Source organism: Amblyomma maculatum, chromosome 11 (assembly GCF_055883805.1).
Source record: "Amblyomma maculatum isolate TAMU_Amacu chromosome 11, ASM5588380v1, whole genome shotgun sequence".
In the NCBI taxonomy this organism is placed as follows: Eukaryota; Metazoa; Arthropoda; class Arachnida; order Ixodida; family Ixodidae; genus Amblyomma; species Amblyomma maculatum.
The window spans coordinates 27,993,091-28,021,071 of NC_139354.1; the positions used below are offsets into that span (position 1 = coordinate 27,993,091).

The 27,981-nt window shown below is 44.6% G+C and overlaps 1 protein-coding gene across 1 annotated transcript; it reads right to left on the reverse strand.

Moving 5' to 3' along the window:
- Window positions 1-383: 383 nt before the first annotated feature.
- LOC146173246 (venom metalloproteinase BumaMPs1-like) lies at window positions 384-27,804 on the reverse strand. Its single transcript, XM_084583597.1, has 13 exons — window positions 27,664-27,804; window positions 20,416-20,588; window positions 19,432-19,524; window positions 19,145-19,283; window positions 16,839-16,990; window positions 15,240-15,311; window positions 15,035-15,162; window positions 14,916-14,968; window positions 13,447-13,555; window positions 12,518-12,685; window positions 11,734-11,872; window positions 4,269-4,418; window positions 384-637 (listed from the first exon to the last, which is right to left on the reverse strand). The coding sequence occupies exons 1-13, from the start codon at window positions 27,707-27,709 to the stop codon at window positions 404-406; spliced, it is 1,656 nt and encodes a 551-aa protein (XP_084439723.1). The 5' UTR covers window positions 27,710-27,804; the 3' UTR covers window positions 384-403.
- Between the last annotated feature and the right edge of the window lie 177 nt (window positions 27,805-27,981).

The window sequence follows — 27,981 nt, forward strand, 5'->3', positions numbered from 1 at the left end:
GGATTGACATAGACCATTTGGGATCGACAGACGTCGAGCGCTCTAGACGAACATAATTTAACACACACAGCCATCTGCTACGACAGTCTGCCGTCCCAGCTCTGAACAATGACTGCCGTTATAAGCACGGCCATACCGAGATGAAAAGCAAGCCTCTCGACACGAGTCGAATACAGGAGCGGTTACGCTGGGGCACCACAGATTTTCTCGGATGGGTTTTACTCCCGGCTCAGGTCCTATATGTGCGGCCACATTTATGTTATCCATCTAAACTGTGCTGCAACAGCGAAAAACAAGGAGAGGGAATTCAAGATAACACCTTTCGTCCATCAATCCACATTACTAAAAAAATTGTCAGCCAAGAAGACAGCAGGGCGTAACAAACGTATCAATTTTAAGTTATTTATTTTCCCTTAGGATTATAACGAATCACTTTTGGCCTTGGCGGGTACGTTGTTGTTGTTCTGTACCTGGTGTTCGCTGTCGTGGAGCTACAGTCGCAAAGACATTGATCGGTAGTCCCAGCCGCAGATGTCACTTCTGGCGTTGGGCTCTCAGTATCAGGCGTCGAGAGGTCAGACTCTGGCGCTTCTGTTAGAACTTTTTGCTTGAGAATGCACTCACCACGAACACATACCTGCGAGAACAAAAAAAAAAAAAAATCGCGTTTTGAGTTCCTGTAAAATATTCGTAATTTGACGAACTTCTCAATATAGGGGAGAAAACCTGGGCCAGGGGGCGCTGCGCCGCTCTGTGCGTCAGCGCCCTCCATGGAGACCCCGTCAAAATCTACGCGCAGCCCGGCCGCGTCGTCTGCTAGCCGCCGCATAGAAAAGCATGTTGTCGTCTGCTCCGCGCTGCTTTCTAGCACGTGTTTGCGCGCGCGTGCTCGGTTGTTTCTCTCCTCCTCCGACCGCATTGTGGCCACCGTCGTGCTCTAACAATGAGGGGGGAAGAAGAAAGAAAAGAGCTAGAATGAAAAAAATGACGGCGCACTTTTTTCGCGAAGCTTGTGTGGAAACGGTAACGGAATGGTTGTGGGCCTTTCTTTCTTTGTTTGTTTTTTTTGGGGGGGGGGGATATCTCGTACCGTTCGTGTGTCGTACTTCTCTAACTGGCGGTGCCGAAGTAGCCATCGTGGAACCGAGTCGGCCTCAAGAAACAGATATTCGTCATTAATGCGATCACTTTACGTCAATCATCCTATCCTCATACGCGATCCTTCTTCGGGAACTCAAAACTGCGCGTTCGCTATAGGAGATAACTGAACTAGGAATTGCGCAGCGTAACAGTGGAATTAAGAAGACAAAGGTTTCCGTGGATAGATGTCCCCGTCTGCATGGAAAGTCGTCAGACATTTCCTCGCTGTTCGTCTCGTGGAGAGGAAACTGCCGCAAAAATGGCATGCCTCGGCTTCTGGGGAATGACCCAAGTCGTTAGGAACCCCTCATCGTTAAAGGTAGATAGGTCATTGATTTCGAATGGCAGCGCCGCAGCAGCGAACTTCCCCTGGCCGGTGTCGGCAGGAACCAAAGGGTAAGGCGGCATGCTTTGTGCCTTTGTAGGGAACGCATCCTAAACGCGCCGAAAACAGGCCCCACGGCGCCGGCAGCACTGCCTAAAACATTTGTCCCCAAAGAGCTGAATAGGCCCCTTTCAAGAGACCAGTCACAAATGGAAAGGAAGGAGCACTCGTCGCTGTGTACCAGCCTATCGGTTATTCTCAACCAGAAGGCTGGACCCTTCATTCTGTGCACATGGATAGAGGCATCAAGAGGTGCCGCCTCAAGTCCTTCAAGATACCTGTCGTTTGCCTCCCGCCTTCAAGTAGCGAATTCGTGTTCATTTTTTTTTCTTTATGTCTGAGCCTGCCAACAACAAGCGCTCTTTGAAAACAGTGTCCGGCGATCAATTAATCATAATTTCTTGCTTTCGAAAGCACCGATAAAAAACATGCCTCCAGCCAGCCACTATGTCAGCCGGGGCACAGAAAAAAGCAAAATTAAGAAATCCCACTGGCAAAGAGCGCCGGCTTTGCGCGCGGAGATGCGCCACCAACCTCCCTCGTCATCACTCTCCTTCTCCCGCTCCGCGTGCACGCGCGGCTGAACGTAGCACGCGCTCCCGAGCGAGCAGGCTGCGCAGACTCCGCAGACAGCCGCGCGCAGCGCGGGCGCGAATGCGCGTAGGTTTTGTAGTTCCTCTCCGCTCCGCTGGAAACCGAGCGCTGGCGTCGCGGAGCAAACTCCAGCTTTGGTTCCCTATGGATGTCAACTGCATCACTTTAAATGTAAATTGTTTTTTGCGTGAGCTGCGTTTTTCTTGTCTCATATTTGACATTTTTCTCACAATGTCATATGCTGTACTTGTTTTTTTCCCTCTTGTAGTAGTTTTTCTATTTTTTATGAATTACCTGTGCCCCTCCCCCCACCCAATTACATAATACCTTTAGCAGGGCATTTAGGGATATTTTGTATAAATAAATAAATAAATAAATAAATAAATAAATAAATAAATAAATAAATAAATAAATAAATAAATAAATAAATAAATAAATAAATAGTCGCCTCTAAATTTAAGGCATTTACAGAAAGTGGTACAGAATTAATCTTCAACAAGTGCAGCACCTGTCCTGTTTTTGCACACGCCCCTTTCGTGTTGTTTTTTTTGTACTCTAGAGCTTCTTCGCTAGGAATCAGCTATAGGCGAAGCGAAATTTATTCATGCTTGAATTAGGTCTCAGTTTTGGCAGTTGCATCATTTACGACTTTCTTGCAAGAATTCTCATGTTTAATAAACTTGCACTTAACCACTAATTTATTACTTAATATAAACCATTGGCGCTTAATATAAAAAATGTAAAACAATAAAATTTTCAAAACATCATCTCACACACTGCTGTCGTGGACAACAAATTCGCTTCGTGGAGTTCCTCAAAGCATACCACGTTTTCTAGTGTGATTTAAAATGTCGTTTTGTTGTCAAACTTATGTGAATGAAGAATTAAATTAGAAAAACGCCTGAACTTTACTTTTACAAGCATAAGGGAACTCTCTTACGTGATAGCAGCATCGCTATTGCTGCCATTGCTTGTATTACGTTGCCCGAAAAGGCGTCGTGCCTTTGGCTTTAAACATTCTCGAGTAATGAGTGGCAAGTGAAGTGGGGAATACTGAAGATTTTGGCTCGCATAAAGTAAATCATGCGATAGAATTATATCACAAAAGACAAGTCTTGATGTGGATAAAGAGTTCGGCGGATTTCGTTTTCACGTGTGAGAGTCGCAGTATCTGATCGTTAAAAATCCTCACGTGGTCGAAATTATCCTGAGTCCTTTAGTGCGACGTACCTCATAGACAGAATTGTTTCAAAATGTTAAATCCCATTAGCAAACCCAAACCCTATGCCGGGCCCTTCGCGAAGCAGAGCTTGCATCCTTAATGCAGCTCACCATAAGGAGAACTCACCTGAATGCAATTCAGGTAAAATGAAGGGGAGTAAGAATTTGTTTTGTGACTGTGTCGTGGGCAACTTCGACTGAGCCTTAAGTGTTCACCCGTTTACGTGACCCATCGCTGAAAGTCTCTGTCTTTTGTCAACTTTGCTGCGAAACACGGAGTTGTCCGTTGTTTCGCCCATGGAAAATGAAACATACCTATGAATGAAATGGGCCACGTAGGGAAGCGGTGGGCTGTTTTATTACGACTACCTTCTTAGTCCACAAATTCTTACTCCCCTTCATCTTACCTGAATTACATTCAGGTGAGTTCTCCTTGAGGTGAGCTGCATTGAGGATGCAAGCTCTGCTTAGCGAAGGGCCTGGTCATAGGGTTTGGGTTTGCTAATGGGATTTAACATTTTGAAACAACTCACTCTATGAAGTACGCCGCACTAGACGACTCGGGATAATTTCGACCACGTGAGGATTTTTAACGAGCACAGACATCGCACAGCTACTGCACAGGCGCCTTGCGTTTCGTATCCATCGAAACGCTGTCGCCATGGCCGGGCTTGAACCATGTTCCCCTAGCTCAGTTATTCAGTTCCTAACCACTGAGTCATCGCGTCGAGGCGGATCGAACATACATGCGCTGTAATGCCTAGATGCATGAACAAAAGAAAGTTCCTATCGCGTCGTATCCCTAACAACGGAAGATGTATTAGTGATAGTTGTGTGGCAGTCGATGGAAGTCTGCTGCTTATAAAATTACATTTTTTTTTGCGCAAGAAGTCTACGCTCTTCTTCTTAAGGCCCACATTTGACTTACCATGTTTTGTCCACAAGACATGTAATCCAGTGCATTTTTATCAACGTAGAAAATTGATTTGTAGTTTTGGCAGTAGCCGTTACTGTAGCACTGCTGGCGAGGTTTTGTATATTGGCACCGTATCTTGCATTCCTTCATTTTAGGCGAGTTCTGAGGGGAGAAAACAAACAAATAAAACAGCGCAAAGGATATTTGTGCTACAATATAGATTACAAGCAGCATGAGCCAAGCATAGTGAGAAAATAATTCTTTAGGTATGCAATGAAAGATTCGCGCAATTGATAAGAAGCGATATTACATAAATTGAAAAACGCACAGGCGATCATATGAGCCTTTCGTGTGGCGCATATCTGCGCTAGATGTGTTGGTAGTTCATCTCGTTTCTGCAATGACTGCCTTCCAGTTGCGCCTTTGAATTGTGTTTTGCCGTAGTCTTCGGGTAATTGACTGCTTATGGTGGGTGCTCATGGGTGTATGGCATGGTGTATGGTGGAGATGCTCCTGGAGAGGCACCTTTCGGGCCCGACCAGGCTCCGATCTACTTTTGGTCCGTTAGAGGCGGAACCCTATACTGATAACTAGGATCATGCCATACTTTTAACACGGTAAAAGGAAAGCCATTAATAAATGCATAATTACCTAGTTCTTCTAGATGTAACTAAGGCATGGCACATTGGGGTCACGAAGTGGCAAGGCCTTTACATCCCAATAAGCAGGAGAAGCGCAGTATTTACATGTCCTCTCGGATTTCCAAAAGACATGAGGCAGAAGGCGGTACCATGAATTTCGTACTCCCTCATTTCCTTCTGTACATTACTCTTCATATATACGAATTATAACTTTGTATTGGTTCTCGCTGAGCCGGTATTCTGTAGGGTACATTTCGTTCGAGCAGGACTATTGACAAACTCCCACATACTTTACATGCCGCACTGTGTACGCCCTAGGGCCTGAATTACCCAATGAGCGCACGAATGACCAGAAAGATTTACAATGGAGGCCAAATGAATGGGATGATATAGCAAGCACTTCTCGATGCCTGAGGCTGTCGTTGCTCAGAACTTCAGCAAACCTCGGAGCCAGCACAAGCGCGCGTGGATTGGGGTGAGATCGACAACAATAGAAGAGCTCGAAGACACCGAGTTTTGCAGGCGCCGTGCACATGCGTTGTTTATTATTAATAAAGTCTTCACGGTTGCCACAGTTGTTGCCATTATTCTGCACGTAAAGAATGGCGAAAAACTGCAGGCATGTTTAATTGACTCAGCCACTTACTTCGCCTTGGATCGCTGTAGCTATGCGTGCACAAATATTTTAACACTTAAGCTCCTTTTTCAAGTCGCTGCTATAGCGTTAATGGCTCTCTTTCAGAGATGACAATAATTGCGGTAATGTAATGCAATTACTGTAATTTAATTACTTTTCAGGTAATTTGGAATATAATGAAGTGCTTTTTTTTCTCCAGTAGTAATTAAGTAACGTAATGAATAATTGAAGGCAATATATTTGCAGCAAAGGTGCTTAATTCCTTTCTCAATAACTTTTGCTGAAATGCGCCTTTCTTATAAGAAAAAAGTAGCTTTGCTCGGTATAGGATGCTTCGAAAGCAGTATGGTGTGCGGCAAAAGCCTGGTCCAGCATAAAGGATTGGGAAGAAGGGTTAAAATTGCATATAACTATGCGTCTGAGAGCTCCCGAAGTTAGAGACTTACTGCGGGCATCTGGTGGGTAGGCAAAAGTGTACGACCACTTCGAAAGCAGCAAGATGTAGGCGTGATTTCGAAAACCTGCCTCATATAGACGCTCCGCCTTCATTTCGTCGGGCAGACGCAGCTTTATGCAGCAAGGCGTTCGGTTTGCCGCTCGTTTGTGTCTTGAACGCTATGAAAGTGACGTCTGTTCAACGAAATTTCTGTTTTCGTTTTTGTTACCGTTGTCTTATTTTTATAATGGCCTCTAATGTCTTATCTTTCTAAGGAGAGAATGACTTAGCAGGATTTATTGGCGGGAAGAGAAAATAATGTGTGAAAGGTTGCGCTCTCTTCTTGTCTGTGTATTTACGTTTTATATGTATGGAAGCGAAAAAATTAAATTGAGACCAGTTGCATTACTCATAGGATGTATGTATGTATGTATGTATGTATATATGAATGTATGTATGTATGTATGTTTGGTTTGGTTTTGGGGTTTAACGTCCCAAAGCTACTCAGGCTATGAGAGACGCCGTAGTGGAGGACTCCGGAAATTTCCACCACCTGGGGTTCTTTAACGTGCGCTGACATCGTACAGCACACGGGTGCCTAGCTTTTCGCCTCCATCGAAAAGCGGCCACCGAGGCCGGGATTCGATCCCGCATCCTTGAGCACAGAAGTCGAGCGCCCTAACCACTGCGCCACCCCGGCGGGGTATATGTATGTATGTATGCATGCATGCATGCATGCATGCATGTATGTATGTATGTATGTATGTATGTATGTATGTATGTATGTATGTATGTATGTATGTATGTATGTATGTATGTATGTATGTATGTATGTATGTATGTATGTATGTATGTATGTATGTATGTATGTATGTATGTATGTATGTATGTATGCATGCATGCATGCATGCATGCATGCATGTATGTATGTATGTATGTATGTATGTATGTATGTATGTATGTATGTATGTATGTATGTATGTATGTATGTATGTATGTATGTATGTATGTATGCATGCATGCATGCATGCATGCATGCATGTATGTATGTATGTATGTATGTATGCATGCATGCATGCATGCATGCATGCATGCATGCATGTATGTATGTATGTATGTATGCATGCATGCATGCATGTATGTATGTATGTATGTATGTATGTATGTATGTATGTATGTATGTATGTATGTATGCATGCATGCATGCATGCATGCATGCATGCATGTATGTATGTATGTATGTATGTATGTATGTATGTATGTATGTATGTATGTATGTATGTATGTATGTATGCATGCATGCATGCATGCATGTATGTATGTATGTATGTATGTATGTATGTATGTATGTATGTATGTATGTATGTATGTATGTATGCATGCATGCATGCATGCATGCATGTATGTATGTATGTATGTATTGCCATTTAGTTTTGGTAGAAATGACTGGTAATGTATAGTAATCACTTTTGGGGTATATTTAGAATAAAATTAGTGCTGTATACTTTTATTACTTTTAAAAAGTAATTTGACCATGTACGTTCCCATTGGCTGCATGCCCTTGAGAATTCTCTTTCGTGTGCATGTCATTCCTATTCGTTCAAGCACTAGTAATTTAATTTACGCGTCTATTATCCACACATATACATTATTGCATACGCTGGTAAGCTATCATGAATATTATATGAAACACCCCCCGACAGAGATATAAGGCCCAACATTAACCAAAATGCGTCGTAGAGTGCTTGATTACTGTACGCGTTGGGGATGCTTTTATACTTTTTCCTGTGTCTTTCTGCTTTTACGTTCCGTTATTCGTTGTGACATTGCTGGGCTGCCACCATCGATGAACTCACTACACCGAGACAATGGTGCGTTCTGTGAGACGACGAAGACATATTTTTGCAGGCATCCTGGCGCTATTTCACGCTTATGAAGACCGTTGGGTTTCTTATACGAGGCCTGTTTTCGCTCTCTTTCTCACGCACGTACGCATACAGGTTTGTTTATAAGGTCAAAAATTTTCAGAAAGGCACCGACTTTACATCAATTTTAGCTATGGGGCCATATTGGGTGCTACGGTAGACACCAGGTAAGAGACAAGAAGGCTTCAATTAATTCGCCAATTAACTAAATAAGTTAACACTTTTAAAGTTTGATTTTGATGGGTATGTTTTATTTGCAGGATTGTCGCTCGTCCCCCGAACAGTATAGCTGGGAATAAAGATTTTCTAAATATAAATTGTAGCGGGCGTTACAAGGACCATGAGTGTTATCCTGATAGATGGTCTCACTCTGTAACTTAGCGTAAGTAGCGCGTTCGGCGTAGTTCACTCGGCCAGTGCTCGCTTTGAGGCTAGACTGAAAGCGCATGACTGCGCCGCATTGGGTACCGACGCAGCGGTTATCAGCGAGGCCGCGGTAGAAACAAAATTAGAGAGATTTAGCATACCGTGATCCGCGATCCGCCACCGCGACCCTCTACCGCTCGTGGGCGGGGCGCACAAGCTGATTGGTTCCGATGCAGCAGGTCAATGTGCCGACATCAAGTATGTGGCGCCATCTATCGGCATCAAAGTGATCTGGACATGCGCAATGGAACGCGCGGTGGCGGATCACAGTAGCGGATCGCGGATCACGGTGTGCTAAATCTCTCTATTAGAGAGATTTAGCATACCGTGATCCGCGATCCGCCACCGCGACCCTCTACCGCTCGTGGGCGGGGCGCACAAGCTGATTGGTTCCGATGCAGCAGGTAAATGTGCCGACATCAAGTATGTGGCGCCATCTATCGGCATCAAAGTGATCTGGGCATGCGCAATGGAACGCGCGGTGGCGGATCACAGTAGCGGATCGCGGATCACGGTGTGCTAAATCTCTCTATTGACAGCGAAATGCCGTGCGCCCGCCTGGCTCCCAGTTGATGCCAGCAGTGTGACGAAATCGCTGGGTGGAACGGTCTACGTCACAGGTGCTGTATTACTGTGTGAAGCTGTTATGGTGATCAAATATCAGGGTGACATTTGTGGGCCTCGTAGAACGCGCTACAAATTTTATTAAGAAAATTTGCTTTCGCTTCTGAACTAAAAGGAGGACGGGTTCCAGTTCTGCAAATACAATGAAACTTAGAAACTTACGATGCAACAATGAAATACAATGGAACTTAGAAAGTTGTTGAACGTGTTCAGTTAATTACCAAACTAAAATGAAGACTTCTGCTTCGTACCTGGAATCCGATGTAGTCCCCATTATAGCCTTATGGTTAAAATTATTCTGAGGTTAGTACATTCTTATTAAATTTTGCACGTTCTAAGCAAGAAACACCCGGCATAGCCTAAAATACAATGCGGGGTTGTAATGGGGGAATAAATACGTTCTCCCCGCTTAGTCGCGGCTGACAGTCCATGCCGCTGACCCCACCCCGTGATCTCGAGCGCTACCGAGCGCACTGCGGCCACGGCGGGCCGTGGTCTTGGGAACAAAGGAACAACACGTGCTGACAACACCAACATTTATGAGCAAAGTGGAGTTCTGGGCTAGTTGGTAAGACATGATTACTGGGAGGCTTAACTCGGAACAGACGAGGACAAGAGAGGCACACAGTACGAGAGCTAACTTGCAGCTTAAATCGAAAGGGGATAATGTACAAACTCGAGGAAAAAAGCAACAAAGGGATGATAACATTGATTTTGTTGCTGACTCGGTTCTAGGGCGGTTTTTCGCCGTTACCAGTTCCATGAATTTTTGAGGTACCACAAAATACCTCGCTTCAGGTTTTAGATCTAACACTGTTTTAACACGACAAGCCACATTTGTTGGGCCTATATGCCACGCACAAAGACCCCTCTACCATATCATTCATCACATTCTAAGTTCGGTTTGGTTGGTTTGTGGGGTTTAACGTCCCAAAGCGACTCAGGCTATTAGAGACGCCGTAGTGGAGGACTCCGGAAATTTCGACCACCTGGGGTTCTTTAACGTGCACTGAAATCGCACAGCACACGGGCACCTTGCTTTTCGCCTCCATCGAAAAGCGGCCGCCGAGGCCGGGATTCGATCCCGCGTCCTTGGGCACAGTAGTCGAGTGCCGTAACCACTGCACCACCCCGGCGGAGCCTAAGTTTGTTAAATGTGGTATTGTATCATTGTCTTTTAAATCCGCGCTATCTAAGTCGTGTGTTCACCAAGTGGAACCAAGTTTCGCACTTCAGGCCGAACGCCTCAAGGATGCTGGTTATCCTGTTTCTCTGCTGACGACAGGTGCGGAAAGCTTACTTAAGCCGCTACGGAAGCATCAGAAGAGCGAACATGTACTCAGCACTGCCACTGATATTAGACAGAACAAGAAATACGTGGTGGTGCCTTACGTTCACCGCGTAACGCACAATTTAAAGAGAATAGCGGGAAAGTTTGATGTAGGCGTTGTTTTCACGGCACCTCGAAAACTGTCTAGTCTGAGCTCTGACGAACCAAAGCTACAAGAAACAGGCATGTAGTGTGAAGCATGTAACTAAGTTCATTGTCTGTAAAGTAGGTGATGTGTATGAAGTCCCTCTCAGCTGTGGCCGTGCCTATATAGGCCAGACTGGCCGATGTCTTAATGAGCGCTTAAGGGAACATGCGTTTAAATCGTCCCAATCTAACAACCTGCCTAGACATTGTTTAAGCTACAAATGCCATCCACGTTTCGGGCAACCAATGTTCTTGGTCGGTCTAAGGTTCAATTAGCAAGACAACTTCTTGAGGCGTCATTTATCCATAGATTAGGAACCGATAAGTGCGTAAGTGAAACGTCGGTTGTTTTGTTGAAAAAGGAAGCTTCGTTTTTAAATGCTGTGTAAGTTCCTTTGTATGCTTCCGGTATTTTTGTTATTTTTCAAATTTTTCTGTTTTATCTGCCTTTGGGTGGCCCTAGTTTATCTTGGTTCAGTCTGGATTATTTTTCCTGTCATGCAAATTCAGCGCTTTATAGAGCTTGCACACGTATTTTTTCCTTGAGTTCGTACATTATCCACTTCCAATTTCAGTTGTAAGTTAGCGCTCGTCCTGTGTGTCTCTCAATTGTCCTCGTATGTTCCGCGCTCAGCCTCCCAGTAATTATAAACAGGCATTTATTGCTGCAGTAACAACAATACCAGCTATTAATAAACACGCTAATGAATCTATGTAGTCCCCAGCAGGGTTACGGGCGAAAGTCCGCCCACGCCAAGTCAGGGGATATCCCCGAATCCGGACAAGACGACCATGCTGGAAAACTTCCCGCAAGGCCTCGCGTTGCCGGCAGCAACGGAGCCCGTCTGGATCTGTCCGCACGCGACCTCTCTCCGATGCCGAAAAAGGCACTTCCCCCCGCGTACTCAGTGAGCCTTCGACGGCGCTAGTGCTGGCGCAAAGCTGGCGCCTATCAACGCTGGCGCCATCTCATGATAGTAACTACCATGGGGGAAAGCCAACATTAAAAGGGACGATGGGAAATCGTTCCCCACAACACATTCATCCATTGTAGATCGCCTTTGTTCGTACACAGTTAACTATAAAGGAAATACTCTGGTTTTTGTTTAGTTGTTTCTGTGATTAGCTCGGTATGTGAATGAGCTGTTGCTTGTCTGTATTTCACTTTCATCGGCATCTTTTTCATCGCGACCGATGGCTGAAAACCAGTACTGTGTAAAGAAGCCGCACTCAGCCATTGAGTTACCGCACTGATGATTCATTCCTAGTGTGAATTCTTTCAGAGATTTAAAAAAGAAAAGTGTGACTAACCATGTCTGCCGTCACGTTCTTTTCGTTCGGAAAGACGGTTTTTTGGCAGTAATCGTTAGCCTTGACCACCATGCCGGCATATTGGCCTTTGTAGCTGTAGCCCGTCTTTTTCACAGTCCAGCAGCTCAATCCTGCCATCCTGTAACATGTTATAAAGGTCAACTCAAATGCCTGCTGTGAAGTTCTTTTAGAGAACTACTGAATGATTCCGAAATTCACTCTATGGGTTTTACTTCTATGAGCAGCAATACAGTGCAAAATTGGAAGGTGAAAAATTACGGTGATGCCGAAGCCTCGCCTTAAGGGTACACGCAATGCGCCTTTATTGTCTCCTTCTCATCCACGAGTACGTTTAACATAATTGTTTAAGGGTTTGTAAGAAACGAAAGGCGCAGTATCTGTCACACTTTCTGCGTGGACACCTGTACCGCGCTGTAAGGGAAGGGAGGAAGATGGACGTGAGAGCAGAAAGAGAGATAGAGATGCCGTTGTGGAAAGCTTTGGCATTTCTTCCTTTTTTTCTTTCTTTCTCGGGATCAGCCCGATAGGCTGGCTCGTGCTCTATGATACTTTACCGTAACCTTGCGTCACTATAAGCCGTCATCTGTGGTTGCGACAGCACACATTAACGGCATAGACTAATCCTTTCTCTAACACAGGCGCTTTTACGATTTTCCTTAATTAAAATGTGGTTGCTGTTTGCCATAGTTTGAGAACAAGTGAGTCTTAAGTTTGATAGAGATGACTATTGAGGCAGTTTGAGAATAAGTAATAGTACACTTACACCACTACGTTTCGGATTTGAGCAAGACTGCAGTTGGAAAAGCGATGGTGTTTAGTTCCGCCGTCGACGTAGCTCATCATGAAACCTTCAATCCACTTGCAGCTCAGTGATCCCGGGTCGTTCTTGATCCACGGCTTCGGAGGGCTTTGGTCGTGAGAGGCGCCGAGTCTTAAAAAAGACGAATGGTTCATTAGTTCCTTGTAGCCACAGACCGGTTAAAAAGACTGGCAAAAATAATTAGAAAGTAAATAAGGGTTGTTGTCTGCATTTCACAAGAGTAGTTCGGATGTTATAAGCAGTGTTCTGATTTTTAATAGTTATAGCAACGTGCGTGTTTCGAGTGAACACGTTTGAAATTAATTGTAATGTGGACTGTCTTTAAGTTATGTATTCACCATTTTACTAGAGTTCTTTACGCGCATACAGCATAAGTAGTCATTTCCTGTCATAAACAACGTCGGAAACAATGGATAACCAGAATAAGAAAAATTTTTCAGTTGATTGCCTCAAACACAAAGTTGTCTGATAGCCCCACGAATGCCGAAATTCTTTTTTGTAGTTGCTATTCTACTGTGCGATGCATTTATGGCTTGACGCTGATTGTCTGGATTTTGCAAATAATTTAAACATTGTGTAGTCGTGCGCAAAAGGGGTTAAACCAGGAGACCCGCTACAATAACAAATTTTCTGTACAAAAACCGCGCCTAACGGAAGTGGTTGGGGAAGCATATCGCTCATATCTTGAAAAAAAAAAAAAATCATTGTACGTCAGAAAATGCGGGCATGTAGTCCTGTAAAATCCCGTGGTAGCTCCACTTGTCATCATGAGTGTATGCATTAGCAAGAGAGGCAGAAATTCGCGCTTTTTCTAGGAGATGTAGTCGACAAGAACGGTGCGAAGGATTACTGAGAAATGAAGCAAGTCTTACACATGGCCGGCCTCATGCGCCAGCGTGTGCATTCCACTGTACATTCCAGCAGCGTCTTGGCCAAGAGCAACAAAGTGGGTGGTACAAACGGTACCCACGAAGCCGATGCCTGCGTGAGACAGGTATATAGCGTTGACTTCTTCTATAAAAAAACTTCTGCAAATTACCGCATTCTCTCGGAAATTTGGCAAAGAACAGCGGTTGCCAGATGCACTGGCCGGATTGGCATAGCGGTAATTTCCAGCCTCCATACTTAGGAACACTATGAGAGGACATCACGTGTTAGATTCACTCCTAACGATCATAATACATTTTCGGACCTCTCAAAGTTCTGCAGTCATGCGTACAAGCCCTAAGACCTTACGACTTTGGACGTGTCTTCTAACGCTAGGCTGCTTCTTGGTGCTAAGAGCGAGATATGACCACTTTTAACGCTGTCAGTCTTTTAGGACGAAATAAATTCTTTTCTCTCCGTACTTCACGCACAATACAAGTATTAAGGCGGAAACTTTTATTGTCTCACGAGTGGCTTCACCAGAGTGTGTGGATCGTGCCTGTCGCCAAAGGGTGTCGGCAAACTGTGTCTGCGTGAACTGACACTTGAAAAGAAGAAAACATTAAGAACAATAAGAAGAAAAACTGCCACAACTGGGGTTTGAACTCGCGCCAGAAGGAAAAAGTCGGCGTGCACCATGCTAGCACCATGCGTTCACCAGGCTTGCAGCATGTTACCTTTCTCATAAAGTAACATTTTTACTAGTCTTAGAAGACAACGCGCATAATGATAATAAAAAACAATGAGAAGGGTTCAACGCTGCTGAATCGAGTGTGGAGCGAAAGGATTAGCTGCGGTGACCGAGCGTTCTTCTTCTTCTCCTTCGTCTTTTCCTTCTTCTTCCTCTTCTTCTTCGTTCTCCACGAAGCCACAGTGCCACGGTACCACGGTAACACGGTGGCAAGGTACCACGGTGCCACGCCGACGGCTTGAAAACCTAGCACAGTGTAGCTTTCGCTACAAAAAGCTTCCAGGTGACAGAGATGCTACTTCTGCTTCCCAAGACACTTCTAGTGCACAAATTCTGCCCTTCTTCAGAACAGTTCTCTTATGGGGCTTTGCATGCGGCTGGATGATAGATATGGATGACCATCTCTTTCCGTGATAGCGTTCTTCTGGAGGCCAGAACATAAATGATACCTCCGTGTACACGTTTCACTGCACAGCTTTTCTCGGCGTTCTGCATCTCAGCAGTTGACATTTTGTTCCTATAAAGTCAATATAGAAATGTAAGCTAATTAGCCTTTATTGCTTATTCAATTCTGGAAAACGAATACTGCAGACTGGACTATACGACTCTCATTTTACTTTTGTTTACATTTACTTGAAACGCCTGGTATTCATTTTCATCATGTTTATGCCGTTCATGATGTCTGCTGTAATGAACTTTTGTATGGTTGCTTTGGGAACTTACCGAGTGTGTTTGTATTCTTTGTCTTGTTAGGGCCTTCTGAGTAGACTTCACCCCTGAAGCGAATAAAAAGCATGATCAGCAACGTCGAGTAGAAAAGCAAAATAGAATAATGGACGTACCCAGTCATCAAGTACACAATATCGGGTTCGCCATATTCATGCTTTTTACCATTGGCATATATCTGAAACGCATCCAGAGTAGTCGAACTTTCCAAGTAATGGTCGCGATCTGTTTTATACGAACTATGCTGGAAGAAAAAAAAAGACGAACTTTCTGAGGCTGTTCTGTTTATTTGCCATCAATATAGACAAGAGAATTGATTACCTCATCTTTCTCGACTCCTACTAACGAGAACTTTACCCTGGGAGCGCTGGTTTCTGTATATCTCAAGTTCACCTGCGAAATTAAAGTGAGACATATTTAGCACCAATGCCGTGACTTTATCTTTAGCAATAACGTAGGACAAAATTATGTAAGTTTATTTCCGAATTTTTCCCAATTTCAAGAGGTGTTTTTGGCACAATCAGCAGGCCGATATGTTAAGGAGCTTACTTGGATTCAAGACGTGCAAAGCCGCCGATGGTCGACTAATTTTCCATGATCACGTGATATCCTTTGATCAGCATTTTGCTGAGGCACTTCGGTGCGTTCCCTTTCTGTATAAGAGATGACATCTGACCCCAACATTTCACTTTTTGCCATTAAATAACAGTACTAGGCAAGTATCGAATAGGCTTCAATATTCAGGGCCGCTCTCTCGTCACAGAAACTCGTAGCATAGGAAAGTCGGCTGCTGATCAGACGCTAGATCGGTGCAGTCAAGGTTCATCTACATCAGCAAGATTTATATTAGGGTGGAAGTATAGGTTAAGCGTTTAATAGAAAAGCGTGGCGTCAGTACACATGTACAGAACGCTGAAAGGGTGAAGGGTGGGGCTATGGAAGTGGTTAGCGTCTCCCTACGCGGTAAACCGGGCTCGCGCTTCATGTTCATGAAGCTGCTTCTCTCATTTGTTGCCACTGGCCCGTTTGCTCGTTTCATGAGAGCATGTATATTCCTTAGTGCTCGGGCACACAGTAGCTGAGTGCACACAACAGCTGAGTGCACACAACAGCTGAGGGCACACAACAGCTGAGTTGAGTGCTCGGGCACACAATAGCTTTTTGATGAACAACCAGCACACAACCTCTACCTTTTTCGACAAAACATTATCTGGAATAAGGTAGAAGTTGTGTGGTGGTTGTTTATCAAAAAAGCTGCTGTGTGCCTGCGATCTGGCACAAAAGGCGTGCTTGAAATTGAGCAGAGGTAGATTTAAGTGTGCATGAGGGCGTTACCAAGGAAGCAGACCGATGTGATATGAGGAGGAGACCAATCGCATGCGTCTAAGATACAAAGCAGTGGGAGGTACTTGAGCGGAGCTTCAGCCTTGCCGTTCAAGCAGCAGTAGTAATAAGGTATATTCGACGCACAATTCACGTCATTTTTGCGGACTTTGGACAGCACGAGCCCAGCTCACATTTCTTTACACAACCTGGCTATAAAACAATGTCAGTTTTGGAGAAGCCAGGAGTTTTTACCAGCGTTTGAAACAATAAACACGAAAAATCTAATAGGAGCTGTTAAGAACTCTTCCATAAGCCGCACAATATTCATCACTTCTTTAGGGTAATTGATATGGGCGGCTTCAGCTGCACCTAACTGTTATTTTTGGCCGTCACCTACTATGCATGGTTTCTACATAACTGCATGTATGTCTTCTTTTCTATTATATTAAACTGATTTTGTTTTCGTTTCTTGCCAACGCAAAGAGTAAATGGGCCTGCTCATTTCGCCTTGGAAGGCAGGGCTTAATGCTGTTTAGGGCACTCTGATCAAGGGTGCCTTAAAGAAAACCCTCATAAGTCTGCAAAAGTACTCACGGAGTTCACAATTATGCAGAGGTATAGTATCAATTGGGACGTTTTTGCGAAGTGTTTGTGATGCCAGCGATCAGTGACAATAAACAGCTCTACTGTCACTTCTTCGGGGACGTTTGCAGTACCACCACTTCTTTCTTTTATGCTCCAAGCATCTGCAACAAAATGTTGAAAAAGACAGAATAATCATATTGAAATCAGGCTCCTTGTCTTACTCAATTCTTTTCTTCTGCACCACTTCGTGGTGCCCGTTGATTCGGTAAGCGACATACAGTGCACACGAAGAACGACGAACTTGCAGTAACAAGACGAAACTTAACTTTTTATAACAAAAGCATGAAGTACAAAAATGTTTTTTACAAACGACAGAGGCAACCACACTTTACAAAAGAGACTGACTCACTCTACACACTGCTCTGCGAGCAGGCGCGTTAACAGAAACATGAGTTCTCCTTTCACGACTTCGGATAAGTCGGGGCCTGCTTGCTACCGCATCCGTAGCTTTTAGCACCTCGGGCGCATGTGTGTGAGCTGCCCCAAAATTCATTTTGAGAATTAAGTCTCCACAAATAAATCGTGGAGCAGGAGACATTGTTACGACGTTTTCTAGCCTCAAAGAATCGAATAGCTTGCCTGGCTCAAGATAAATTCCAATGAGAGTGCAGTCTTGTCTGACAATTACCGTTACACCTAAGGTACACATATTTGTTGTCGCTGTGAGGCAGGACATAAATCAAGGAAGTCGGACCCCCATATCCCTGCAAAAGCCTATATGAGCACTGTCTTGATGTTTTCTGGTTGTGAATGTTGAAAATGGTATCCGTGCAGTCTAAAAGTTTCCGTGACGCATGATTTAGGGACTGTCTTGATATTTTCTGGTTGTTGTGAATGATGAAAATGGTATCCGTGCAGTCTAAAAGTTTCCGTGACGCATGATTTAGGGACTGTCTTGATGTTTTCTGGTTGTTGTGAATGATGAAAATGGTATCCGTGCAGTCTAAAAGTTTCCGTGACGCATGATTTAGGGACTGTCTTGATATTTTCTGGTTGTTGTGAATGATGAAAATGGTATCCGTGCAGTCTAAAAGTTTCCGTGACGCATGATTTAGGGACTGTCTTGATGTTTTCTGGTTGTTGTGAATGTTGAAAATGGTATCCGTGCAGTGTAAAAGTTTCCGTGACGCATGATTTAGGGATGACTATGAAAAGGAAGTGTCGCGTTCGCACCAGTTCCCTGAAATCAGTTTCGAGCGCAAAGCAAGAGAATTCTAGTGCAAAATGGTGCATGTACGATAGATGTTGATGATCATCTGTGGCGAAACTGTCTCAGTCGAAGCCATGGTTACCGATGTGTGATATTACATCCCTGTGAAGCGTAGGAAGCCTATACCAACACCTCGATTGCAGGGAGAGCTTCAGCTTCTGGGAGACTTTGTGAAGAAGGGTTGGCGCGGACAATAGCGTCGATGGCTGCAAAAAGCATCGGAATCAGTAGGCATGTGATGTCTTGTTCCGTAACTACGCTTTGGTGTCTTTCACTGATCGCCTTTTCACATTGCTGTGGACAATAGCGTCGATGGCTGCAAAAAGCATCGGAATCAGTAGGCATGTGATGTCTTGTTCCGTAACTGCGCTTTGGTGTCTTTCACTGATCGCCTTGTCACATTGCTGTGTCTTAGGCTGATAACAAAAGGTGGGTGTTTGTCGCGTCTTCTCAGATGCCACCACTTTTCCTATGTTACTTTTTAGTTGCAGCCGCGTACGTATTGCCAGTTGTTTGACCACTTTGCGTTGCCCGGTTTGGGGAAAGATCTTAGGTATTCGGGAAGACTGCGTCGGGGTTAGGTTGTGGGTCATGATGCTTGGGTGGTTTGCCTATTACTTGCTCCATCATGCGTGCAAGAGTAGCAGCTTTCTTTTTAAGACACCCTTCGTATGAAGCAGGGTTTGGTCCATCGCAATTTGCGCCATTGGATTTGCGTGTTCCAAAAACTTTGCCGGTAGCTTGCAAAAAGTTGGCCATTAGCAACGAAGTTCCATCGGGAGTTCTCGCTCGTAATTAGGGAAATCAAGTTTGTCATTCTGAGCTGGCCGTATCCTTTCAAGAAACATAATAACTTAACTATAATTCCGTCGGCTTCAGATAGACAGCCCTGCTTTTGCATACGCATTACCTCTAAGGACTGTACAGGAGCAATATTTGCTCGCCGTGAAGGTTTCGGGTATTTCAGCGTTGTGCAGCAATCAAAAACTTCCCGCCGAGTGCTTGTAACCAACACAAGACAAGGAGCTTTCGCTCATTACATTACCTAAGCCACGGGGTTCCATCTCAATGTCATGCATTTCCTTCTTCTCAATTTCGTGTATCATGTGTGGAACGAGGCCATCCTCGGATCGCTCCATCTCGGGCATTGGCTGAATCCTATGGTAAGGTCCCACGATGCCTTCCTGTATAAGAGGCAATGAATATTTGACGACACCGAAGCAATTCATTATGTTGAAATGTTTCTCTTATCGTTTACACACTTGCCACAAAAAGGCATCGAATGCAGACATTCGTAGTTTCGAGCTGAAGAACAAGGAATTCGGCACTCACTACTTCAACGCCGGTGTCTTTTTGCATGAGATGTACACTTGCGAATTGCTTTTCGTCTTCATGGAGGTGGCGGTCGAGTTCCTCTCCTTTGAACTGCGGAACGAGGTTTACTTTGTAGTTACGACAAAATCAGGAAAATAATAACTTATCGAGGTTATCGGCTTACTGCAGGTGAGCTGATAACTCGAAAATATGATTTTTGAAAACTAAAGCAGGTAGACGTAAGCTTGACCTAAACAGTGAATTTTTGAACCAGGCGATCAGAACAAGCATATTTTAACCTCTTTCGGGTTTGAAGAAGTGACTTTGGCACAATGTAAGAGCTTGCATAAACCTTGTATAGGCGCACCTAACTGACATTTCAGCGCTGGGCGAAACATAAAGCATCTCTATCACTGCGGCCTAAATATGGCAAACTTTCAAAGGCACTTTTTCTTCAGTCTTCATGGAGGGTGCCATCGCATTGGGAAATATACGATCTCTAGAAAACGTGAGCTGTTGAGAACTCTCGTTTACTATGTCGACACATCAACTTTTGGTCTGTCAGTTTTTTGAAAGCGGGAGGAAGAAAAATTGGCGTAGCCACAGTTGCTTTTCATAAAATTTGTTTTTTTTTTATATTACCAGCTAACGCGTGCAAAACGTTGACAAAGAAACTTCAAAATTTGTAAGTTGGTCTACGATCACGAGCTACAGAACATTCATTACAGTCTAAACTATTTACGACTTTTTAGTGCTGCACAATGGGAACTCATTGGAATAAATGAAGAATATAGATGGTTATGTTTGGCTGCCGTCATTTTCTGCTTGAATTTCATTTCTATGCTGTTTTAACACTTTTCTCATAATAAATGAGGCACAATAGTTAAATATTTGGTAACATGCGAAAATGTGCAGGCACTTTGAACCCCTTTGGATTAATTTCCTCGAAATCGATGTTTGAACGTGCGCGTAACGTGCTTCAGAAGATAAAACAGTACTCACGAAGTGCATCACTTGCCGCCCATCCTCCTGTTCAAGGACACGGAACTCACTCGCAGCTACCGACGCTTTCCTCAGATTGAGCGTCAGGTCATCGTGCAGGTGCAATACCAAGCGGCCATCTGGTGAACGCTCTTCGAGGAGACGGGGGTAAACCAGTCGAGGTTGCTGTATCCCTGTAGAAAGAAAGGAAGAAAGAAAGAAAGAAAGAAAGAAAGAAAGAAAGAAAGAAAGAAAGAAAGAAAGAAAGAAAGTAAGTAAGAAAAAGAAAGAAGGAAAGAAAGAAAGAAAGAAAGAAAGAAAGAAAGAAAGAAAGAAAGAAAGAAAGAAAGATAGAAAGAGGGCGGGGGGTAGACATCAGTTGAAGCTGGTTTCTGCGCTGCACTTAGCACCCTACACCACCCTAAACGAGTCATTGATGTGGCATATGTGTACATTAGACATGTAGGCAGAATTTTTTGTTTTTTCTGCAAAGTCGTTTTTGCAAGCTAGTTTCATATGTCACGGAGGGATGGGTGCTCTGCGTCGGATGTTTACAAAGAGGTTGGGAGGGTAGAAGCGAAAAGAGGACGTTGCCCACTGTTGGCTACGCGTCCTTGGCGTACGCACATAATATATAAATATATATGCCGGTATGCCGAGACCGCCGCTTTACCCGCCGCTACTGCCCGTGAAGTTGCCCTGTTCTTACTCCATCATTTTGTTCTTCGCCACGGCGCACCGCGAGAGCTGCTAAGTGACCGAGGACGCGTCTTCCTATCCAACGTCGTTGAAGCTCTACTGGCCGAATGTCGCATCATACATCGGACCACAACGGCCTACCACCCTCAAACTAACGGGCTGACTGAGCGCTTCAATCGTACTTTCGGAAATATGCTGACGATGTACGTTGCCGCCGATCAGACTAACTGGGACGCTGTTCTTCCTTTCGTGACGTACGCATACAATACCGCCACGCAGTCAACCACTGGATTTAGCCCTTTCTTCCTGCTTTATGGGCGTGAGGTGTCGTCCACGATGGACACTATTTTACCATATCGTCCTGACTCCTCAGAGTGTACTCTCCTTTCAGACGTTGCCAAACATGCGGAGGAATGTCGCCAGTTGGCCCGGTGTTTTACATCGGAATCTCAAGGCCGCCAAAAGCATCACCACGACAAAGATGAGACGCCACACGTTTTTCCTGCAGGATCCCTTGTTTGGCTTTGGGTTCCCGGCACCCCACCGGGACTGTCATCAAAATTTCGAACCGAGTATCACGGCCCCTACCGCATTATCCGTCAAACCTCCCCTGTGAATTACATCGTGGAGCCACTCACTACCTTTTCGGACATGCGTCATCGCGGCCGCGAAACTGTGCACGTGAGCCGCCTCAAAACGTACTACGATCCGCTCCTTTTACCCTCACCATAGGTCGCCAGGATGGCTCCTCCTCGCCCCGGGGGAAATTGTAGTGAACTACACGAGGATATACGAAGACAAGGATGAAGTAGGCGAGAATACCACGAAGACGAGGATAAGGACGACAAAGTGCCGCTGCGCTGCTCGAGCTCGCTTGTGGAAGGCCTAGACTGGCTGTGCTCTTGTGTGGTTCGCCTTGCAACTTCGAGAGGGCTATTATCCCTGTTAAAACACAGTAAAAAACCCCTTTCAATATATATATATTGAAAGGGGTTTTTTACTGTGTTTTAACAGGGATAATAGCCCTCTCGAAGTTGCAAGGCGAACCACACAAGAACACAGCCAGTCTAGGTCTTCACAAGCGAGCTCGAGCAGCACAGCGGCACTTCGTCGTCCTTATCCTCGTCTTCGTGGTATTCTCTCGCCTACTTCATCCTATATATATATATATATATATATATATATATATATATATATGTATAGACGTGGGAAAACATATACTGCTGGTACTAAGTAAATAAGAAGACCCACGCTGATAGAAGCACAGGACAGGAGTGCCACGTGACGCAACGAGACGACACGAAGCACGTAAGGAATAGTTGGTCAGTCGGCACTTTGTTAAAGTTGCACCAACACCATATCTAACCACAATACTTGCTGCGGACGAGATGATGCATCCTTCGACTATAATGTATATAAAGACTGCCTGCAAGAATGCAGCGAGCAATGGTAGAAGCCCCTCATCTGCGTACTTGCCCTTAGCGCGATAACGTGAGGATGACTGTTTGAGCAGCAGGTCCGATTTTTTTTTTTGCTATTATCTCAAACCCATGACTTGACTTTGTTGCAAGTCACGAATCATGAACGTGCCTATCCCCGAAGCTACAAAATACAGCATATGCATGAAATCGAGGAACCTTGAGGAGTCTTTTATCCACTCATTTAAGATTTGAGCACTGTAGCTACAAATGCAGGCGAGGTATCATGGGTCGTCCAGTTTAACCAAATTCTTTCCTTCGGAGATACTGCTATGCACTGCGCTGTATCAGCGCGCAGGTGCATCGATGCCGCTAACATGTAAGTGCAGCGAACCAAATGTATAAGTACGGGCTGTACTGATCTTGCTTCTCTTGCCGAGAGGTAATTTTTGCTACCAGGTTTCACGCGGTCTATGTTTGATCGAGAAAAAAAAAATGGCGGATGATTTAACGTTGTAGGCCCGAATGCGAATTAGGTGCGCTCGCAGCTCGGGTTTCTTGTTTCTTCCTTCATAAAATTGTTTATTGCCTCAAGGCATAAATGGAGTGAAGAAAAAAAAAAGCGGGTTTTTAAATAAATGAGGAAACGTTAGCCGGTCGAATGAAGTCGAGGAACGAGCGATGATAAGGCCCTTGCGTCCAGGCAGTATACGAGGATGGGTTGTTTGGCGGGAAACCCGCTGCATCCAGATTCCGAATTTTTGTTGGCTTTAGTGCCGGGTAAAACCACAAGTGGAGATATATATATCTGCCTCAGTGTTTTGAGAGTAGCAGGCAGGACACCCTGGACAGGGATATAAGTGCCAGAATTGAGGCCATGCTTTGAAGCGTAAGCTTTTTTGCGCGGGTAAGACCGCGGGGGAGGGTTACCGCACACGGAGAGAATGGAGCGCCAGTGCGGCGCCGGAGATGTCAATTTCTTGATAAAAGGAGGGCAGCATTATCCATTGTAAGGAAATTAATGACATGAGGACCTGAAGAGAGTAGGGTCTCGAGGCTGGTTACTGAATTTGCAGAGCTTTCGGTTCGAGGTCTGGTTTTCAAGGTGAAGAAACCTCCAGGCAAAGGTCGGCGAACATGGTTCGATGGTTGGCTAAGTAGTAGGGTTTTATGAAATTTGGGGGCGGCTACTTAACGCACCTTAAGAGGGCAATTCTGTATCGGTGTGTTCCCGATCAGTTGCTCACGGAAGGAAGCTGAAGAAGACGACAACATTCAATGCACAGAACACACGTTCTCACGCTCACTAATTGTTGAGCAGTTTTAAAGTCATTTGAAACTTTACAAAAAAAATTTTGAGTCGTTTCCTGCGATTTTCTTTATTCAGTGTACTTAGAAAGAAGTCAGTTTTATCTGGGTTCATGGTCATGCATGTGTTCATTCAAACGAGGCAGCTGATTTATTTGCGAGGTCGGCACTTAATGAGTCTGTACTATATCCCGTTTCTAATTTCAGACTACTGGCGATTTCCAGATTACAACGGTTACAGCACATCATAGCCAGTCTACACAATCCCTTACTGAATAACACGTATTATCGGCACTTGTCATATAATTGGAATGTATTTTCATGCAAAGACCGGCCAGTGGGAGTTATCGATGACGCTGTTACGGTTCAGGATTCCCAGCTTGAATTTATATCTGTGCAGATGTGGGTGGACACGTCAAACATACGAGCATAATTTGGGGGAGTGGAATTCATAGGACATTTTCTCCTCTCCTGATGGCGGCTCACACTTCAGAGAAGAATGTACCTGCATGCCCGCCTCTCGTGTTTAGGGCTCCCCTTGTCAGTAGCAGTTTTACTACGGTTTGGCTAGAGTGCCAAGTGATTTACTTTGGCAGCGATTTGGGCAGTTATCCATGACTACATTTATCCATGACTACGACTACTGATCAACTAGCTCAAATTTCTACATTACAGCAACTGGTAGTTTTACCTGTTAACGTTTTTTTCGAAATTTTTTTCAGATTTTTTTTTCTGTTCAAAATTTTGTTTGTTAGTATACTCTAAATATTGCATCTATAGTTGCATCGTTTCACTTCTTGACGTTCCCGCTTGCGTCAATCTTTTTCCCATAATCGCCTGTGGAAAACATTGTGGGTACGTGGCGCATTTCAAGAGGTTAAAAACAGCGACAACGCACCACATAGAGCGACACACAGGCACTTAAACACCCGGGATGTTCGGCTGCGGTATTGTACAGTGGCCTAATGCAGTGGCCAGCGAAGCTGACCTTTCCATGCCGCTCCCGGTTTGAAACCTACTTACGGCTAGCAAGTTTGCATTGGTTCCCCCAATAGGGTGTAAGGTCCGAGAGTAACTCAGGTGATGAGGACGGCTTTCTGTGTAATTCATTTTTCTTTTGTTTGTGTGTGCATTCAGAGACAATTTTTGATTGACTATTGATTTTTATCGTGTTCTATATTGCTCATTTTTTCGTTTTGTATTTTCCACTCCTGTTACAGCCCCTTATGGTGGCTGACAGTATTAATAAATGAAATGGAGGGCCCAAAGAATTTCGACCATAGGTTCCTTTGCATTGCACTGACATCGCGCAGTTCACGTGCGCCTTGCTTTTCGCTTCCATTGAAATTCGGTGGCCATGGCCGGGATTGAGACATCGTTCTTATGTTCAGCAGTGGAGCGTCGTAAGCACAGAGCCGCCGCGGTTGATCACAACCTTAAGTTGTTTTCGTTTATTCGAGTTTAACCTAAACTACTGCCTGCCAATATCCATTTGCAAGGGGATAAGGACCAGAGAAATATAAACGAAATGGTCGAATCCAGGCTCCAACGTCTTACCAACTACCACCTGTTGGCTACTACCATCAATGACCGGGCAGACAACGTCGGAATTGGTGAATGTGATACCTAGTGTGAGCATACTAAAACTTCGGAACACTAAGCTCCGGCTAAAGCTTACAAGAAGGCAGCGTTATTGGCTCCCCATCAGCGCCTTCTCTTCACAGACTGTTAGTGTTCTTTCTGCCTCTATCCACTTGACTACATTACTAAACTCCAATTAAATCAACACACGTCACTCCCCTCCCGACTCGTACCTCAACCAACTCAACGTGCCTACGTGTCCTGCAGTCGCTAATCTGTCTGGCAGGTTATGTACCACTGTTGGTTAGAACCCTACTAAAACAGAAAATTTTCTTTACGCAAAATGAAATATCTTATAATGTTCCGTCTTTCGAAACGTGCGACGACTGTTATTTAACATTACGGATCGCCTCTTCAGTTATTTCCGTACAATCACGCGTGACTTCGCGCGCTTGATGTGCATTTTCCAACACGCCATTGCCAGGACGACGCTGTGTTTAGCGCTGAAAAAATGTTTGACTTTGTTATGATAAAAATGCTGCGATCATAGCTTCATTTTTCTTTGAATGATAAATGTATTGGGATAGCCATAGTGAAGGCCGACTGTTCCAAGCACATGGAATATATGTGCATTCGTGCTTCTCTCGTGATTCCTTTCGCGCATCACAGTTGTCCGTCCTTGACGCAAATCGTATAACATTAGTTCGGAAGCGTGATAGCCTTACAAGCTCCGTTTGCAGAAAGTCCGCTGTCAGCGCTGTTGTCTTCGGTGCTTGGAGCGAAAAATTATAAGCGTGCTTCCGGCAGCTAGTATACGCCACACCGGACATGGCTGATCACTGATTGGCCGGTGTATGTATGGCGTCACGAAACCAGACAAACCGCCCGATGAGGCGGATTCCTCTCCAAGGACTTTCTTTTGCCTCGTAAGGGTGTCTTCCATGTAGTAAGGGAGCACCCAAGTACCATTCAGGGGGCTTCGACTCCACTATTTGTTTCAATGGCAATAAAATGTGTTTACCCCCACCACCTTGTCTTTGAGATGGGAATTGTACGTGAGCGTCGATACTCAAGGGGAGCCCTGTCGCGCGATACACCTAAAGTCGGAGCTTAAGTGTCTTTCGAATTTCTTTTGTATTCTGACCTATGCGTTTACAAAGTACACCGACGAACGCGAATAACGAGTAACAAAGCTTTGCGAATGTTTTGAATAGGGAGAGGTGAAGTGGGAGAACCCGCCTTCGCAAACATACTCTGTGAGTGTCAAAAGTACTTGTGATGTATTATTACTGGTAACAAAATTTTCAGCCGGCTTCATGAGTCCTTATCTGTAATACATTTCATTTCATACGGTAAGTGTAGCTAACTTATGTGGTCAGTTGAGCGGATGTAGCAAGAGATGAAGACTTAGTTCGATTTATGGAGTTCAATGTCCCAAAGCGACTCAGGCTATGAGAGACGCCGCAGTGGAGGGCTCAGGAAATTTCGACCACCTGAGGTTCTGAACTGACATCAGACAGCACACGCCAAGACAAGGCTTGTTGACGAAATGTTAGCTGTTTCTCAGCGATTTGTTTCCGCACGAGTTCAAGTTTGCACTTCAAGGAACGAGTGAGGCAGTTTTGAACTATCTTTTGTGGCTACCTTTGAAAGAGAGTGACGTTTCACAGGCCGCCTGCGGTCGCTCTGTTTGCTGAGCATAGAACATAGTTATATTGTCTGCTCTCGGTTACTCTAATTCACTGTGCTTATGGGAGCAAGACAAGTTAGAAAAGAACATTACGCATTGTGAATGGTGGATAACGCGGATACAACACAGCGGTTTCAAAATCCCACCATGGGGGCCGATGAGGTGAAGCTGAAGTGGTCGGGGTCCCCCCAAATACATGTCCCTTATCTCGGCAAATATCACACCAAAACCACTGCACACATGCTTTTATTTGCGCACTTGCTTTTGCGGCCTCCATGGCATCAAACATTACCAAATTACTGCGGGAATTATTAATTACTAGTACCACCAGAACTTCCTATAGCCGTGAGAATTAGTCGGTGAGGGCAGACGATGCATGTCATAGATCAGGTTATACAGCGTCTCCTAGAAAAATCAATATCAACGTATACGCGCAATATCTCGCCCCACTTCCTAGTTATCTATACATTCAAAATGAAAATAATCTCGCTGAGGTATGCAGCGCTCGCGACTGGTGGCTATTGTTGGTAACGCCCAGACAACTTGGGCATGTCAAGAAGTTTCAATACCTACCTTTAGCTGTGACAAGGAACACTACGACAACCATGAGCCGAATCATCGTGGACAGGACCTACGGAATCGCATTGGCGAATACTGCTTTTAAAACCTGTATCATGCTAGAGAAATACCTATAGCCGCCGACCGGTGGTATTTGGACACCGAAGGAACTTTTTTTGTATCTATTGCTGCCATATAAGGTTAAAAGACAGATCAGGAAGCTTTTCTAATTTCTGAAATGACGTCTTTACTAGTAGTTCTATATTTCTGACCTTCATCACAGTCGCTCGGTTGACGGATGCAACTCTGCTTCAGCGGCCTACTTCTTTAAAG